Below are 15863 nucleotides of genomic sequence, written 5' to 3' on the forward strand. Positions count from 1 at the left end.
GATCACAGGAAATAATTCTATCTTTGTGATTTTCCTTTATGTCCTCCCTTTTCTTACAAGGCAGATGTTTTACACATTGGTCCAGAAAATCCCAAAGGACATAGTCAGATCATCTTAGGAGAATGGCCAACAGGCACAAAGGCAGTAGGTGATATCTGGCACACCTCCATCATAAAGGAGGAGATTCTTCCACTTTCCCCATCTGGTGGAACAAATAATCTTCTTGTAGCATTGTAGTTCATTCTGGACACTGAAAGAACAAAGAAATCAGACGGTGTTTTCCCTTAGAAATAAACAGATCAGATTCAGGGCACTTGTACTTTTCAGAAAGGTGTGTACAGTAAGTGCAAGAAGCCCCTGTAAGCAACAAACACTGGCATTACCCGTGGTTTTAATTAAAGCACCTTGAAGATGACAGATGTGTGTGTACAGGAGTTGGACTGACCTTAATGTTCAACTTCTTTTGAGCCCCATTTGTCATTGTGTGGAAGCTGATAATGTCAACTGGGGATATATGTGAATGGATAGATTTCTGTGACAAAGGACAATACTCACCACATTCGGAGACAGAGTCTGTATCTAGTGTATTGTGCCTTTATAGGGACTATTATTCACAAGTGTTTTCTACCATAAACGATCTTCTCTAGGATGGTGTTCTGTAGAGCGTTCATCCTTAACAAGCTAAGTTTAGGACAACTCCCTGTTGCAATGGTCCTCAGTTCCTTCTCTCATCCATTTAGGTTTGTGTTTCTCTGCACTTGATCTCTCTTCCTCTTGTGCTACTTATGAAAGGGGCACACACCTTGGGATCGCAGGAGAGTGAGACACAGGTTGTGGTTGTTGTGCAGGAGTCTCATCTTAACAGCAGTTGCAGCCAAGAGATCTTCAGCCAAAGGTGGTACCAGTTCGGAAGAATGCGATTTTTTTTATTTTCCTCTTCTTGGTGTGCTTCATAGTTTAATCAGTTTGAACACAATAAGTCAGAAAAGATCAACGACAAAACCCTGATAGTTGATTTTGTTAAAGATCTTAATGATAAAAGATGCCTCAACTTTGAATAATGCTGCATCAAGTGTCTCAAACATGATAGCATAGATGTCGAACTTTGGCAGATGAACCCTATATGGTGTTAAGTCTAATGCCCTCTCCCCATTCCGCAAGTAGCGAGATACAGAAATTATCTCCTCAGTGACGCTGCTTTAAGACTAGTTTCTCAATGTCCTTAAACTGTCAGAGTGCACTCGGGTTGACAGCAAAAAGAGCAAAGTTCCTATTCCCTTTGTTTTTTATTTTTAAATGCAGAATGGTGTATTCAATCAAACATACTTGTAAAGACAATGCTGATTTATTTGGCTTTCATTTAAAAAGAAAATGCTGCCTCCTATGTGTATGTTCTCTTTCTAAAATTATTTTAAAAATTGAACATGTATATATTTTAAATGTGTTCTGCGATATTCATATTTATGTTGATATTCTACTGTTTTTGAACGCAAGAGAAATACAAACAATCTATAACCAGTGCTCCACAAACAAGGCTTCTCATTCTCAGTCTAGAATGATAATGTGTACTTCCGGAAGTACTTTGTGGAAAACTGTCCAACTTAAAAATTGGGCAACAACCAACGGTTACATATGTGCACATCCGAACCATACAACCCGTACGACCGTTAACAGGTTCCCAAAATAACACATATTTGTCACTACCATTCTCTCCCAGAGACATGTGAAAACCTGTCCTATAGTTCCCAATGCTCATTGAGACCGGTATTTCCATTTGTTAATCATAGAGACAGGCAATAAAGCCTGTAACTCACATCTAAGTGCTTAACACTGGGTGCCCCCTTCTTTGTGCTGAGTTTACACCAACATCAGAAAGTGGATAGAGAAAGGGCTGTCATGATATTTTCACTTGAACTTTAATGCAAATGTTTGCAATTTTAGGCTCTGGCTGGGGCTCAGATGATAAAGGCTGTTTGACGCTATGGATGAGTTGAACAGTTTGTCCTGGGATGTGCTCCTCATTCAAACATCAGAACATATTTAACATCATAACTGTCACCTTTATATTAACACCATTGTCAGGAAATTAGGCTGCTCTTTCAAGAAAACAAATAAATATGATTTCAAATGAGGCTCCATTTATCGGCCCTAGTTGGAGGTTGTAAAATCTTCAGAAGCTTTATTTAATTTAGTTGGATTTTATTTTTAGCTTTCCTTCAGATGCACACACAATTTGACCAAACACATAGCATGGGTTTCCTTCCTAGGTAAGGATACCGGATGTGACTAACACTAGATGTGCAGGTTAAATTCTTCTTCCAATGCGGCTTATATGCCGCAATCAGTAATACAAAACCAAATAAAAATGAATCTAGAAAGCTGGCCAGATATCAAATGCAGGAGTCACTTGCATAAGGAATGCATTATTTGAAGGATCCCAAAGTTTATAAGTGGTAGGTGAAATATATTTTTCTAAACATGTTTACAAATGGGGGATGAAGTTTTAGTGTTTGCAATAAATCTCAGCTTACTGCAGTCCTCCGCACATCACAAGATGCACGCTGAAGAGCAGTGCAAGCTTTCTCATTCCAACGCTCCAGGCTTCTCATTGATCGCCTCTGAAGGACAGGCATAAAATCAAACAAGAACTTTGTCCTCTTGCCATTCAAATGCTGAGAAGTCCACTAAGACCACTATTATTTGTTCAGGCCAACATTCTGCCACCAAGAAAGTGGTTGGGATTGAGTGAGTTCATAACACAACATAATAGATGCAAGCATTACACAAAAATACTCTCTCGGCCACTATTGAGACAGAACAGGGGAGAAAGAGGAGAAGCCCCAAAACTATCTACCCAACTCCCTACCTTTCTGCCCAAGTCCTAAATACTTAGCAATATAGAAAATGTTGCCCAAAGAAATGAATGCAAAACAGCAAACAAAGTCCATATGTGCAGCTGGTTAGGGCAAATAAGCCTGAAGGTTGTCATTGCTTGGTAGTTATTACGGCCCATGTAACATATTCTGGTTCCTGACACTGTTAGGCAGGTAACTGACACTATGTGTCCACTAGTCTGTGCTAATATCGTTCTTCTGCCTCTTGGGCACAGTCCTTTTAAGTCTATACCCAATTCCATCGTCACATGTTTCTGCATATATGGCAGTATATGCTATGTCAACTCACGATAGGTGGTTTAGGATACTGTTCAGGTCCATGTCCACCATGGATGTAAGGTTGTCATCTCCAGGTATAGAATTCATGATTCCATTAAGTAGACTGCCGACACTATCTAGTTGTTGGCCGTTCTCCTCATCTGACCTTCCACCCATTAGTCGGGTAATCGAATCTGGATAGGTCATGAGCGTGGACTGACTCCCTGAGCATCCAGGGTTGGAACCAGAGGCTTCTGCTGGCTGTACCTGAACTTGTTGTGTCTGAAGATTGGCCATGGATTCACTCAGCATCTTGCAGAAGTCCGAGTTCTCAATAGAGTTCAGGCTGGCATACTGGTCACTGTCACCTAGGATGTTACCCAGCTCCTCCTGGCAATGCAAATTTAGGAGGGATGCCAGGGTAGTATCGTCTGCTGTTGCAGAGCCTAGCCCAACCATTTGGGACTGCTGCTGCTGCTGAAAATTACTTCCAAATCCCAGGCTGCTGAAATCCACAGTGGAAAACATCTGATGGGGCAGCTGTTGGGTTGCTGACGAGGATGCAGGAGGATGGCTTGATGCAACCTGACTGTTAAAGTTAAAGGGCACAGAGGACTGCGTTGGCTGGACCACCGACTTCATGGACACTTGAGGCATTAGGATTGGCACCATCTCTGGGACTTCTGTGAGGAAAAAAGATACAGCTTAAAAGCACTGTACACAAAGTTAACAAACCATTCAATTAATATTGCAGAGAATTTTATGATGAAACTAAAGGATATCAAGTAGTAAAACAGAAAAGTAAGAATGGCAGAGCTAAATTTTGCTTCATTTGCAAAAGCTTTGGGAAAGTTAAAAAAATGTGTGCACTACTTCTCAGATTGAATGTTCCTACTGCTTGTCTCAACAGTGAAAATGTGATGTTAGTTTGTCACTTTCTGAGTTTTCTAGAAGGTTGAAATACAACATTCCTCTTTTGTGACTAATGAATCAAAATGGGAGGGAGAGTTATTTTTCTGTGAAGTCCACTTCAGGCAACGCTCTCTGATAGCACATAACACCCTTTTACCATTGTTGGGAAGTAGTCTGCTAATGTGACTATCTGCTGCTGCTATGTGGGTATTTAATCATTAATCAAAAGCACAAAGATCCCTCTGTATGAGGCTGCTCTGTTGGAATGAAGCCCTCAAGTTTCCTTTGTGTGGGAAAATTCAATAATTAAGTCATTGCAAGGAAACCTAGAAATCCATTGTTAAACCTATCATCACCATCAGGTAGCTCTTCTTTTCTGGATTGGGATCACTGGTGGGCTGAGGAGTTATTTTTGACTGATTCGTCTACCTTGAGCACTGGTCCAGGATACGTGGGCAAGGGAATCATTCAGAATACAAAAACAGGCATTCAGAGAGATGCTTTCAATATTTCAGCTGTAGTAATGGAAAGAGAATTTTGACTCACATGATTACTTAAATGAGGAGAAAGCCAATTGTTAAAGAATACCAGAGGCAAAATATTTTCAAAGTGTATGGACCCCTATGGCCACAATAACTGATTTCCTCGCAAAAAATAAAAGTGGTTTCGAGGCAAAACTAAATGGATTTAAAAAATTCATCGGTGCAAAGCAATACTAATAGCAAATAATGTAGTATAGAAATGTCAAACGATACAAGTAACAACAAAATGGGTAGATGGTGTTGCAAAGCTCTGTTGGATCTTTGAAATCACCCCCTACAGCAAAAATTAAGGAATTGTAACTTCCTTTCAATTTCTGTTGCAATTTCAATTGCACTTGATAGTAATCTACAATGAATCCTCAATACTGACTAGCTCCGTCTGCAGGGGTTCCCGTAACACTCTACAATGATAAAACTGGTCTTCCTTTTTAGGCTGCAACCTACCAGGGAGCGCAAATATCTGGATTGCGAAGCAGATCTTGGAGACATTCAGAAAGTTGACCTAGGCATGCAATCCGCACGTTGCTTACCATTGGCTTTGTGGTTTATAACTCACATTGTCTGGCTTTCTATTTGCTGGCTGTATTTGCTTTAGACTGTCCAGCTTGAGTTTGCCCCTCCCGTTGGCCAAACTTTGTTTAATGCAGTCTTTCTACTGTCTACCACTACACTCTATGCCTCTCTACTCTACATCAATCTACTTTATGTCAGTTCACCATGCATAACTGCCCTCGTCACCACTGCACTCTATATCACTCCACTCCATAACCCTGTACTCTACGCCACTACTCTATACAAGTCCAATGTATCCTGAACCAATAAAACAATCTACTTAACGTCACTGCAGTCTATCCTGCACAACTATACTCTACCCTACCTTCACCGTCCACAGTGGGTACCTGTTACACCTTCGGATTCCTGGTCCAATGACCTTCTGGACCTTGGTCCACATCTCCTGCTGGAAAGGCTACCGTGATTTCTTGGCCCCATCCAGTCTGCCTTTCACAATGCTTGCATCTCAGTCGGAGGTGGTGTTTGCTGTAGTGCCTGTCCCCAAGATGGCGACTGGGGCCAGTCCTGACTAGCTACACGGGGGACTCCTGAGGCATCGGGGCACTTCAAAACTGACCCTGCTCCTGCTCACCCTCCATGACATTTGACTCGGAGATCTTTCCATCGGCAGCTGAGACCTAGACCTTTTGACTGATGCCCGGTGAAGCTACCTCGCAAGCTAAAGGGGAGATGGGCTATGGATTTCCCTCCTTGACCATCACCTACCCAGCCGGTCTTTGGGCAAACTCTCCTGCGTCACTCTCTACTGGTCTTTTCTCACTCGTCCTTTTCTCCATACTCCCTACCCCCCTCCTCTCTACTCTTTTCCTCTTTCCAGCTATTGACCTTTGCCCTCACCCGTCCTTGCTCATAGTTCCTACCCTGTCTATCCACTGGACTTTCTTCTGTGAACTTTCCCTCGTCAGTTGAGACCTAGCTATCAGACTGATGCCTGACGGAGCTACCGGTTTAGCTATTGGGGAGACGGGTTGTGGATTCGCTCCTCGGACGTCACCTACTAAGTCGGTCTTTGGGCAGACTTCCTTTCGTCTCTCCTGTCGTCTTTTCCCTCATCCTCCCCCTTCACACTTTCCCCTTCCCCCTCCTCTCTATTTGGCTCACCTTTCTTTCCTCTCCTAATTTATTGCTTAATGTTTGAAGCAATGTGTATTTGTTTTCATTCTCTGTAACATTGTGTAGCCTAATTTAAAGTGCTTTGATACCTACGGGTCTAGCCAGCACAATATATAACTCATAATAACGTTCCTCTGAACGTCTGATGGACCTTTGACAACGCCCCCTGGGCAGATACCAAAACTGTTTGTACTCACCTCGATGCACGAGCAACCTTGGCCGATGCCCAGTGGAGCAGTCATATGCAGCTAAAGAGGAGTCTGGCCCGGGTTTCACCTCCCCGGCCGTCACCTACTCAGCCGGACAGCTGACATTATTTTCTTCGTTTTCCCGTTGTGTATTCCCTCCCTCCCTTCCCCCTGCGACTCTTTGATTTAAGTGATGTAACTATGTAACCTGTAACTCGCTGTAACTCATGTAAAGCGCTCTGATACCTCCGGGTCTAGCAAGCGCTATATAAAACTTTTAAAATAAATAAAAAAATAAACCCTGCACCATTCCACTCTGAAACAGTCTACTGTACGCCACTGCACTCTATGAAACTGCACTCTACTCTATGCAGCACCACTCTAGGCCACTGCACTCTACGCTACGCCATTCTACTCTAAACCACTGCATTCTACAACAATTCACTCTACATCACTGTACTTATGCCAATTACTTTACGCCACTGCACTCTACAACAGTGCACTATATACCACTGCACGCTATATCACTATTCTACTGTCATATAGTTAATGCTTTTCTATATATTGTGTTAAGTTAGCATGAGTTTATTAAATGTTTAAACGACATATTTTCCTTCGGCTTCAGTTTGCACACGGCACATAATTATTATTGTAGCTTTCAACCTAGACGAAAGATGTGATTTATTTGAGAATAATATGTTATTGCTCTGATATCAGTCGTACTTGGTACACTGTCTGCACACAGAGCTATAGCCTCTAAGAATAACCTAACACAAGGTTGCTGGGAGACCTGATCCTCGCACCACATTAGACATAACACAAATAATGTTGCTGCCAACATTGGGCTCTACGCGGGTTTAAGATAGAGTTACTGAGAATGCAAAAACACACTTGATGGTGCTTCGCATGCAAAGAGTTGGTAGCTGATGATGTGATCTTCTTCTGCTGACATTTAGAGGTATGGGCCCGCCCTGCTAAAACCCAAATGAGACCTTCTTAGATATAATATAGTATGCTAAATAGGGTGCGCGAAATATAGGTGATACAGATTTCTATAGAATTTTGCATTATAATATGCTATCACCGTTCGCTTACTATGGATTAGTGACTATGCTGATAACTCTGATTTTTATAATATGTATGTTAGTATTATATAAGATACTGCGTTTGAGAACCTTGCATTGAAAAATAAATATTTCAAACTTGCACGTGTGTTCTTTTACTCCCCGTTGTGGTTTGAAATGATTAAAGAGCGAAAGAGTGTTCATGTGTTCCACGATACCTGAGGTATTCAAAGTTCATGTTCTGGTTTGTCTAAATCATTGGGAGCTTGTAATGACCAATGAGACACTGTAGCTAGCTCGGTAAGGGGATTTCTGATACTAAGGTGAGTTTTGGGTCACCCTAATTCACTAAGGTTCTAGATCTCTATGCACAGTTCTGTGGGAGAACGGAAACCCTGCTACATGGCGCCCAACGGTTGTTGGCCTTACATCATGACACTCGAGTAGTATATCGTTCAAACCTTAACACCTTCATTCCCGTTTCCGGAAAACGGCGGTGTCGGAAAAACCTACCTATTTTTGAAATAGGTCTTTTCAAGCTTGAATCTATCTAAAACGGTTTCCTTGAATTACTACCCAGTTGTGCTACAAAGTAATCTTTGTTTTTTCACGTTCCTGTGCAGTCATGGCACAAGCCGTGGACATCCCGCTGCATAGTCGCATTGCGGTGCGTGATCATTTGCGGACTTATGATGTACCTTTAGAAGGCTTGGCTGTGGTTCTGGTGGTGAGTGCGGAACATGCTTACCCGTACAAACTGTTCTATTCGTGGGTGACATTTCCGCCAGTGGACGCTAATTCTGGAGTGTTCCATTCGTACACCCCCTCTGCTGTGCCGGCGGTTTATGCTCCGTACAGGGCACAGGAAGTACCTATCGATGTTTGGCAGCATGAAGTTGAGTCTGGTGGCGCCCTACCCCATTCTTTAACGGCTCCGAGGTTAGGTCCATTGTCCATTCCGGGCACAAATTGGCCCGCTTTGGCTGGATTTACTCCTCACCCTAATCGCGCCACTTGTAATGTGGGTGACCTGCGGCGTCTTCACGAGGTCGCGGTTGAAGTGATTAGAGCACTTGTTCATTACACAAGTCGTAATGTTCAAGACGCGGTCCCTAGGGGAGCGCAGCTTCAAGCTGGTCAGGCTGGTTTGAAAATCAGTCCTGTCATGTTGAATTCCATAATGGGCAAGAAGCCCCAGGATAAGGATGACTTTCCTTTCTGGCTTGCCGAGAAATTCGACCAGCTAGAGGCTGTGTTTCCTAATACGAATCCTGGTGAAAAACACCGGATTCTTACGCTTAATTTGCCGAAGGATTTGGCCCCTGAGCTTGTTGACTGTGAGACACGGGGTAAGACTTTTGCAGCAGTCTATTCGAGGTGCTTTGGCTCCCCGTCTATGTCCAACCTGTCTACGGTCCTTAAACGTGTTCAAGATGATCACGGACCGGAGTCAGCAGTTGAGTTGGGTATGCGCCTGTGCGGCTCCTTTGAGGTGGTTTGCGATCTGATCCTTGCGAATGTCAAGGGGGATGCAGTGAACTTCCAGGTGGCTAATGCCTTAGCGTTGATTCCCGACGTGGACAAACCCCGTCAGTTAGCAAGGATAATTGTGGCGGCTTATAAAATGGTTGGCCGCAATGCCAAGGGTCTTAAGACTTTTTCTGATAAAGAGAAAAAGCAGCCCAAGGGACAGTCTTCGGAGGCAAACGCTCAGCCCAAGACCAAAAAACAAAATTGGCCTAGAAAACAGAATCAGGGTAAGCAACAGCAACAACAACAAACACAGGTTTCGCGTCCTGCGTCTCCGTTGCCTGCGCAGTCGGAACGTGTTTATGATTGGCGCGACCGCACGATGATTAAGTCACCTGAACGTTTTCAGGTTTCTGACCAACGCTCTCCTCGTTCCTTTCAGGACTCATCCGCTCCGTCAACCGGTGGTGGAGGGGGCGGCAGGGGCCGGGGTGGCCAGCAAGGACGTGGTCAGCCCCGCCCGCGCAACGGTGCAGACAAGCAGGAGGGCTCTACGCCTCAGAGACCGCAGTTTGCCAAGAAGAAAGTCGCAGCCTTAACAGCGCATCGATATGCCCCAGATTGTGAGAACGAGGCTTCGGAATCTGACTTGGGCTCTGACCTTGCTGGACAGCGCGGCGGAGATTACCATAGTGAGAGAGGCCCTCCGTCCACTACTGAAGGTGACAGCGACTGACACTTATGTTGTGATTGAAACAGCAGATACAAGAGTAGCTCCCCCTGATAGACTTTTTGAAATTGTCCTGTTAATTGAAGGTGACGTACAGCGTACCGTTAGAGGGGTATTTTGGGAAAATCTTTCGTCTACATATGACATTTTGCTTTCGGAGGCTGACTGGCCCCCACCTTTTGTGCTCGCAGCTCCACGAGGGGAGGAGGTGATCCTCCCCAGTTTCGCGAACACAGTTTCGAGAGTGGAAGCGCTGCACTTTGCAGAAGAGTGGGCTCTGGCGCTTGCACCGGCTGTGTACCGTAATCAGTGTGGCTGGGATAAATTGTCCCCTAACCACGAGATACCTTTACGGTCTCAGCCGCAGCCTCAACCTCAATATCCCATACGGCGTGAAGCCAAAGCTTCAGTCGCAGCGATCCTTGAACAATTGGAATATCCAGTGTAATTGAAACGTGTGTGTCACCGATGAATAACCCCCTTTTTACTGTAAACAAGCTGGACGGCTCTTACCGTTTGGTTTTGGATTACCGGCATTTAAACTCGCATTGCCGTAACTGTGCAGTACAGAATACTCACGGCTCTGCCCTTGTAAATAGTCTTGTGCGTAAGCGGTTCAAAACCACGCTTGACATTTCCAATGGTTTTTATGCCCATTCATTGGACAGTCTAAGTTCCCAATGGGCTTTGTTCACATGCGGCGGTACCCAAAAAATGTTTCGGCGTCTCCCAATGGGCTATAAGAACAGTCCTGGAGTATTTTCTGCCCGCATTGTCTCTCTGTTGGAGAGGGTCGACCCAGATGCTTGTTCCTATGTGGATGATATCTATCTCACAGACGATGAACTTTGGGAGCATCTGTGTCGAGTGAACAGTATAATTTGTGACTTTGCAGACATGGGTTACAAGTTTTGCAAAATCGCACATTGCAGAATACACAGTGTTGTTTCTAGGCTATGAATTAACTAATGAAGGAAAAGGCTTGGCTCCTCACTTCCTGGAGAAGTGCGCACAATTGCGCTCTCCGACAACACTGAAAAAATTACAGTCTTTACTGGGCTTTTTGAATTTCGGAAGGACTTGCATTCCGGAATATGCCCAGCGTATCAAGCCTTTGTATGCTTTGATACAACCATCTTTTTCCAAATCATGCTGGCTGCCTGAGCATTCGGCTATTCTGCAGTCATTGCAAGCTGATTTGCTCGCTTCTGAATACTTACAGACTCGTGATAACCAGACCAACCTGGTGATAAGAATTATCCCGGGGACGGTTGGTTTCACGTACCTAACTTTTAATGAAGGAGATACAGTACCTATGGCTTACAAGTCACACTTGTACACTTCGGCTGAATTGCGTTTTTCCACTGTGGAGAAAGTTTTGACGGCTGTGCAAATGGCAATTCTCAAGGAACGTGCCCTGTCACAGGGAAAACGCATGTTGGTGGTTACCCCGTGTCCTGCCTTGGACGCAGTTAAGAAAGCCAGTGTACCAAATTCTAAAGCTTTGCACCCTCGGTGGATTCAATGGGCTGCATCCTTGTCATCCCAGGATGTCACGTTTATTTTTGACGCCACTTTACGGTCGCAGGAGTTCTTACAGTATGAATTTGTACATCCTGCTCCTTTAGCAATGCGGCCGTTGGAGGATTTCCATTGCATCCTTTACACTGATGGTTCGGCCCAGGTTGCGCATGGCTCTAAACATGCCTACGTTTCCGCTTGCGCCATTGTGGTCGGTGCCATGGTGAACAATGAGTTCAAGTCCAGTGTCGTGCACACGCAGACGCTTGGAGACTGCACCGCACAATTGGCTGAGCTTCGTGCTCTGATGCTTGATTTGGAGTACGCAGATCCGAGTGTGACAACTTTGATCGTAAGTGACTCTTACTACTGTGTCCAGTCTTACAATGAGAACTTGTTCTTTTGGATTCAGAATGAATTTCGTGATTCCAAAGGTAGCACTATAAAACATAAAATGATCTGGGTCCGAGTGGTGGAACTCAAAGAGAAGTTGCCACTCGTGTTTGTAATTCATACTCTTGGCCATCAGCGCGTGGGGGTCCACGCTGTCGGAAATTCGCTTGCTGATGAAGCAGCGAAGTCAGCAGTATCAAAATACTTAGTTGCAGCAGTCACGAGGTCCAAAAGTAAGATAGATGATGACATCTTGGCGGCTGTTGCTGCCACTGAGAAGGGAGGTAAATATCCTGCGGGGTTCCCTTCGAAGTACACATACCACTTAAGTCCCGATAAGGTTCCTTATGTGAAAATTCCAGACGTTGGTGAATGTTTAATTCCCAACTCGGATCGCAGGGCTTCTTTGATTACAGCGGCTCATGAAGGTGTGGCGTCTGCGCATGCGGGCGTCTCGGCCACTGTAACTTAGCTACAACAGAGGTTCTGGTGGCGGGGACTGTACAAACAGACGCGCGATTATGTCCTTCAATGTGACATTTGCCAGCAGATTAAACCTTCAACTGCTGCGCGTCCGCCTCAGACACAGTTGTAAATTTCTAATAAACCACTGGGGTGCGTTTATTTAGATCACTGCGGTCCTTTTTCTTCTGATACTGCATAGAAGTATATCTTAGTAGCAGTTGATTCATGCACACGCTTTGTGTGGGTTTGGCCCCATCGGAGCGCTGATTCACGGACTGTCATTAAGGATATGCGAGTCTATGTAGGGATTTTTGCCTGTGGTACCTTCCATTCGGACCAGGGTCCGGCTTTCGCCACTAAGGCGTATAAGGATGATATGGTTTCGTTGGGGGTCCAAGTCAAGTTTTCGTCTCCGTACAGACCCGAGGGAAACAGTGTAGTTGAACGAATGAACCGTGACTTAAAGCAATCTTTGACAGCTCGAGTTATAGGCACTGGCAGAAACTGGTTAGCCCATCTCAATGGCGTGCAGCGTGCGCTTAATAACCTCCCTAGAAGGTCTCTGGGTGGGCGGACCCCATACGAAATGCTCTTTGGTATCAAGATGTACGTCCCTGACCTCGACTGTCTAGACTGCAAGGCCCAGGCCACGGCCTTTGACGTAGATGAACATTGCAATGTTTTACAGGATCTACAAAAGACCAGAGACAGTCTAGCAAAGGAACATTTGCCCTCCACATCGGATGATGCGTTGCAGATCCCGGTAGTTGGCTGGCTACCCCAAGTTGGAGAACTGGTTCGAGAGAAGATCGATAACAAGAAAGAGTTTGGTCCCTCATATCGTGCACCGGTTCGAGTTCTTGGAGTGAAGGGCACAAGAACAGTCATTTTACCACCACTTCCAGGTCGTAAGGAAAACAGATTTATCTCTATTGACAATGTCAAGACACACAGGGTGGCCGATTCTTCATAGCATGACACCGGCTGTATCCTGTCCTACCATGGTGAGGCATTCTGTGCTGGCTATTACTTCTGGTGCAGAACAGGAGGTGTCCCTCGAGATGCCTGCTATATCCAGTCCTTTATTAAATACTATTCCTGTTACTAACATTGATGAGCTGAACATCACCTATCCTGCTGACTTATCTATGCCAGATTTGCAGACTCGTTTGGCCGACCAGTCCAGATTCTCTTTTGACTCGGTTTCTGAACTTTCAAAGAAACCCTCAACTATTGCAAAATATGCCACCTTATTTAAAAAAACATTTTTTAATTCCCCCTTGGACATACATTTGGTTGATTCTATTTTCATTTTACCTTTTTATGTCAATTGGTTTTGTGTTTTATTTTTTCCGCCTGATCAATGGCCACTATGTTAAAGAAAGAACAGGAATTTGGTACCTTAATGGAACATTGGCCCCTCTTTCCTCTTCACATTCAGCACACAGACTGAAACGAGACTTGAATACAGTCAACATTACTGCTTGGCCTGTCCTTGAGCTTAGAGTAAACATGGGGAATGTGATTAAACAAAATATATGTTCTGCTAATTGGGATATTCAGGCCGTAGAAGCATTATTCTCTGATTTGAAATGCTATGCTGCCTTTGATGCTGAGGATTTATATTTAGATTCTATTAATTATGGTGATTTGTTTTGTTTTCAACATTATGGTAATCATTTTTTACATAAGACAAATTCCAGGAGGGTTGCTGTAAGTTACACACAGTGGGAACATTGCCCTGCTCCATTGGGAGGCAGCTCCAATACATTTCTGAAAAAATACACTTATTTTACAGATTTTAATCAATCAAATCCTGAGTCATTTTATTTCAAAATGACACAAAAGTCCATGTCCAAAGTTAGACTTACCAATACAAAATTGCTGTATTCGAAGTCCTTTCTAGACAGATTAGCTGTAGATGGTTACGAGATTTGGAAAGGAACAATTGACCTTAAATCGGTTTGGGGTACCAAAGATTGGCAGGTACAAGGCACTGAGGCTTTGCACCGTGCATGTCTCATCCCGAATCACATGTTGTTTCTAAATTCATCTATTTCCCAAACAACATGCTTTGGATTGGCTTCTTCTAAAAAATTAAATACACCAATTATCCCCGAATTGGAAGAATATTCAGGGTGGGGTAATTATACTGAATTGTCCATTCGTGAGTTACAAGCTCTATTGCACAATTCGTCATTTAATATATCCAGTTTGGATCCGAAGGGTTGGCTGATGTGGCATAGGAGTGCTGATTCTTGCCAACGTCGTTTTCTGGGTTTGGCTGAAGGGTTCACACAAGTCAGACCTAATCCCCGTTTTGAAACTGATTATACTGTCACCACTTATTCTGTGGGGAAACTGTGTCAGAATTGGTTACAACATTCCACTTTAGCTGCAGTTAAACTACATCTGTCTCAGTTAACTGAAAACGTGGATTTGAATGATTTTATAAAAGGCCCGGCTAAGGGTAGGTCTAAACGGTGGATTTATGCAGTTTACAATGAAATTTGGAAATTTTCGCAAATTGAGGCTGCTAAGCGCCTAAGGGCAATTGACCAAGCAAATTTGGAGAAAGTGCTTGCAGTTGTCGATAACAGTATTAACATGCTTTCTTCCCGAATTTACACATTGAACAATATTGTCTCTTCTGTAGTTGACATTGTGAATGATGAAGTGTCGGTATTGTACCATGGACAAAATCAATTGCGTTCTGTGATGCAGTTTGCATGGACACTACAGACTCTGAAAGCGGGTCGCGTGCCTTGGAGTTACATGAACGTGTCATCACTATTTGCCCCATTTAATTTGACTGACAAGCAGCGCATGCTTTCCATGCGAGATGCATCATTTTCTATGTTACACATTGAAAAGTTAGAATCTTTGCCCTTTTCTGTAGCTGAAGCAGCTGCTGCTACATGGCTTATCCATGGTGTTATTACTTTACCATTTGCTTTGTATAAATTTACTAATTGTATGAGATATATTGCAATAGGGCGATATGAACCACTAGGCAGTGCTTTCCTACATGAGGCATGGTCTTTACCATACACGTACAGATGCTTGAAGGATGGAAAGGAAGTGAATCTGAATGGTGAAGAATGCACACAGTCGCCTGACCGTTCACTGATAAGCAGACACATCCAGTTGCATGGTTCTTGTAATCAGGACCGGCCTAATTTGGCCTGTGTTTTAAATGGCACACCAGTTCCTGCAATTGTTCCCACATTCACTTTATTGACAAACGGTAGTTATTTACTTTTGAATAACGAGGAGTGTTGTGGGTTAATGGTCGGTATCCCCTATGTGGTTACTGTATCAGAACGTGTGGTGTGTTGCAAGAACGTGTTATATCCACCCACGCATGGGAATTCAGATGTTTCCATCTGGCCGCGCATCCCAACCTTGAAAGCGGAGTTCAATGGTATGAGCCGAATAAGGGCTCTTTTGTCTCAAAAAGAAGTGGCCCTGAGCTCGGCCCGTGAAACTTATGTCCTTCACATAGCTAACACACGCACAGAGGTGCAGGCACTTTTAAATACTGACTTGCCGTTTCATTTCTGCGAATTAGTTCATCAGATCTTTAATGCCTCCTCCACGTCTGGCTTAGCTAATTTTTTTAAATTGGTTAGCAGTGGTCTCGTGACTACATTTGAAAAGATTTTTGGTGTTATCCCCGCTTTCTTCCATTCAATATTTTTTAGCTTGTTTGGCGGATTCCCTGTTTTGCTGGCTTTAGC

General features: G+C 43.9%; 1 protein-coding gene across 4 annotated transcripts in view; it reads right to left on the reverse strand.

The window, feature by feature from the left end:
* Window positions 1-1015: 1015 nt before the first annotated feature.
* RELA (RELA proto-oncogene, NF-kB subunit) overlaps window positions 1016-15863 on the reverse strand; it is a 273417-nt gene continuing 258569 nt past the window's right edge. For 3 of the 4 annotated variants that reach the window (XM_086938309.1, XM_086938310.1, XM_086938308.1), the window contains exon 12: window positions 1016-3835. In XM_086938309.1, the coding sequence (XP_086794435.1) occupies window positions 3180-3835 (656 nt within the window). In that variant the 3' untranslated portion in view covers window positions 1016-3179. The remainder of the gene's footprint in view (window positions 3836-15863) is intronic. The other variant, XM_086938311.1, reaches the window with a different exon arrangement.

This window comes from Lissotriton vulgaris, chromosome 9 (assembly GCF_964263255.1).
Source record: "Lissotriton vulgaris chromosome 9, aLisVul1.2, whole genome shotgun sequence".
Classification (NCBI taxonomy): Eukaryota; Metazoa; Chordata; class Amphibia; order Caudata; family Salamandridae; genus Lissotriton; species Lissotriton vulgaris.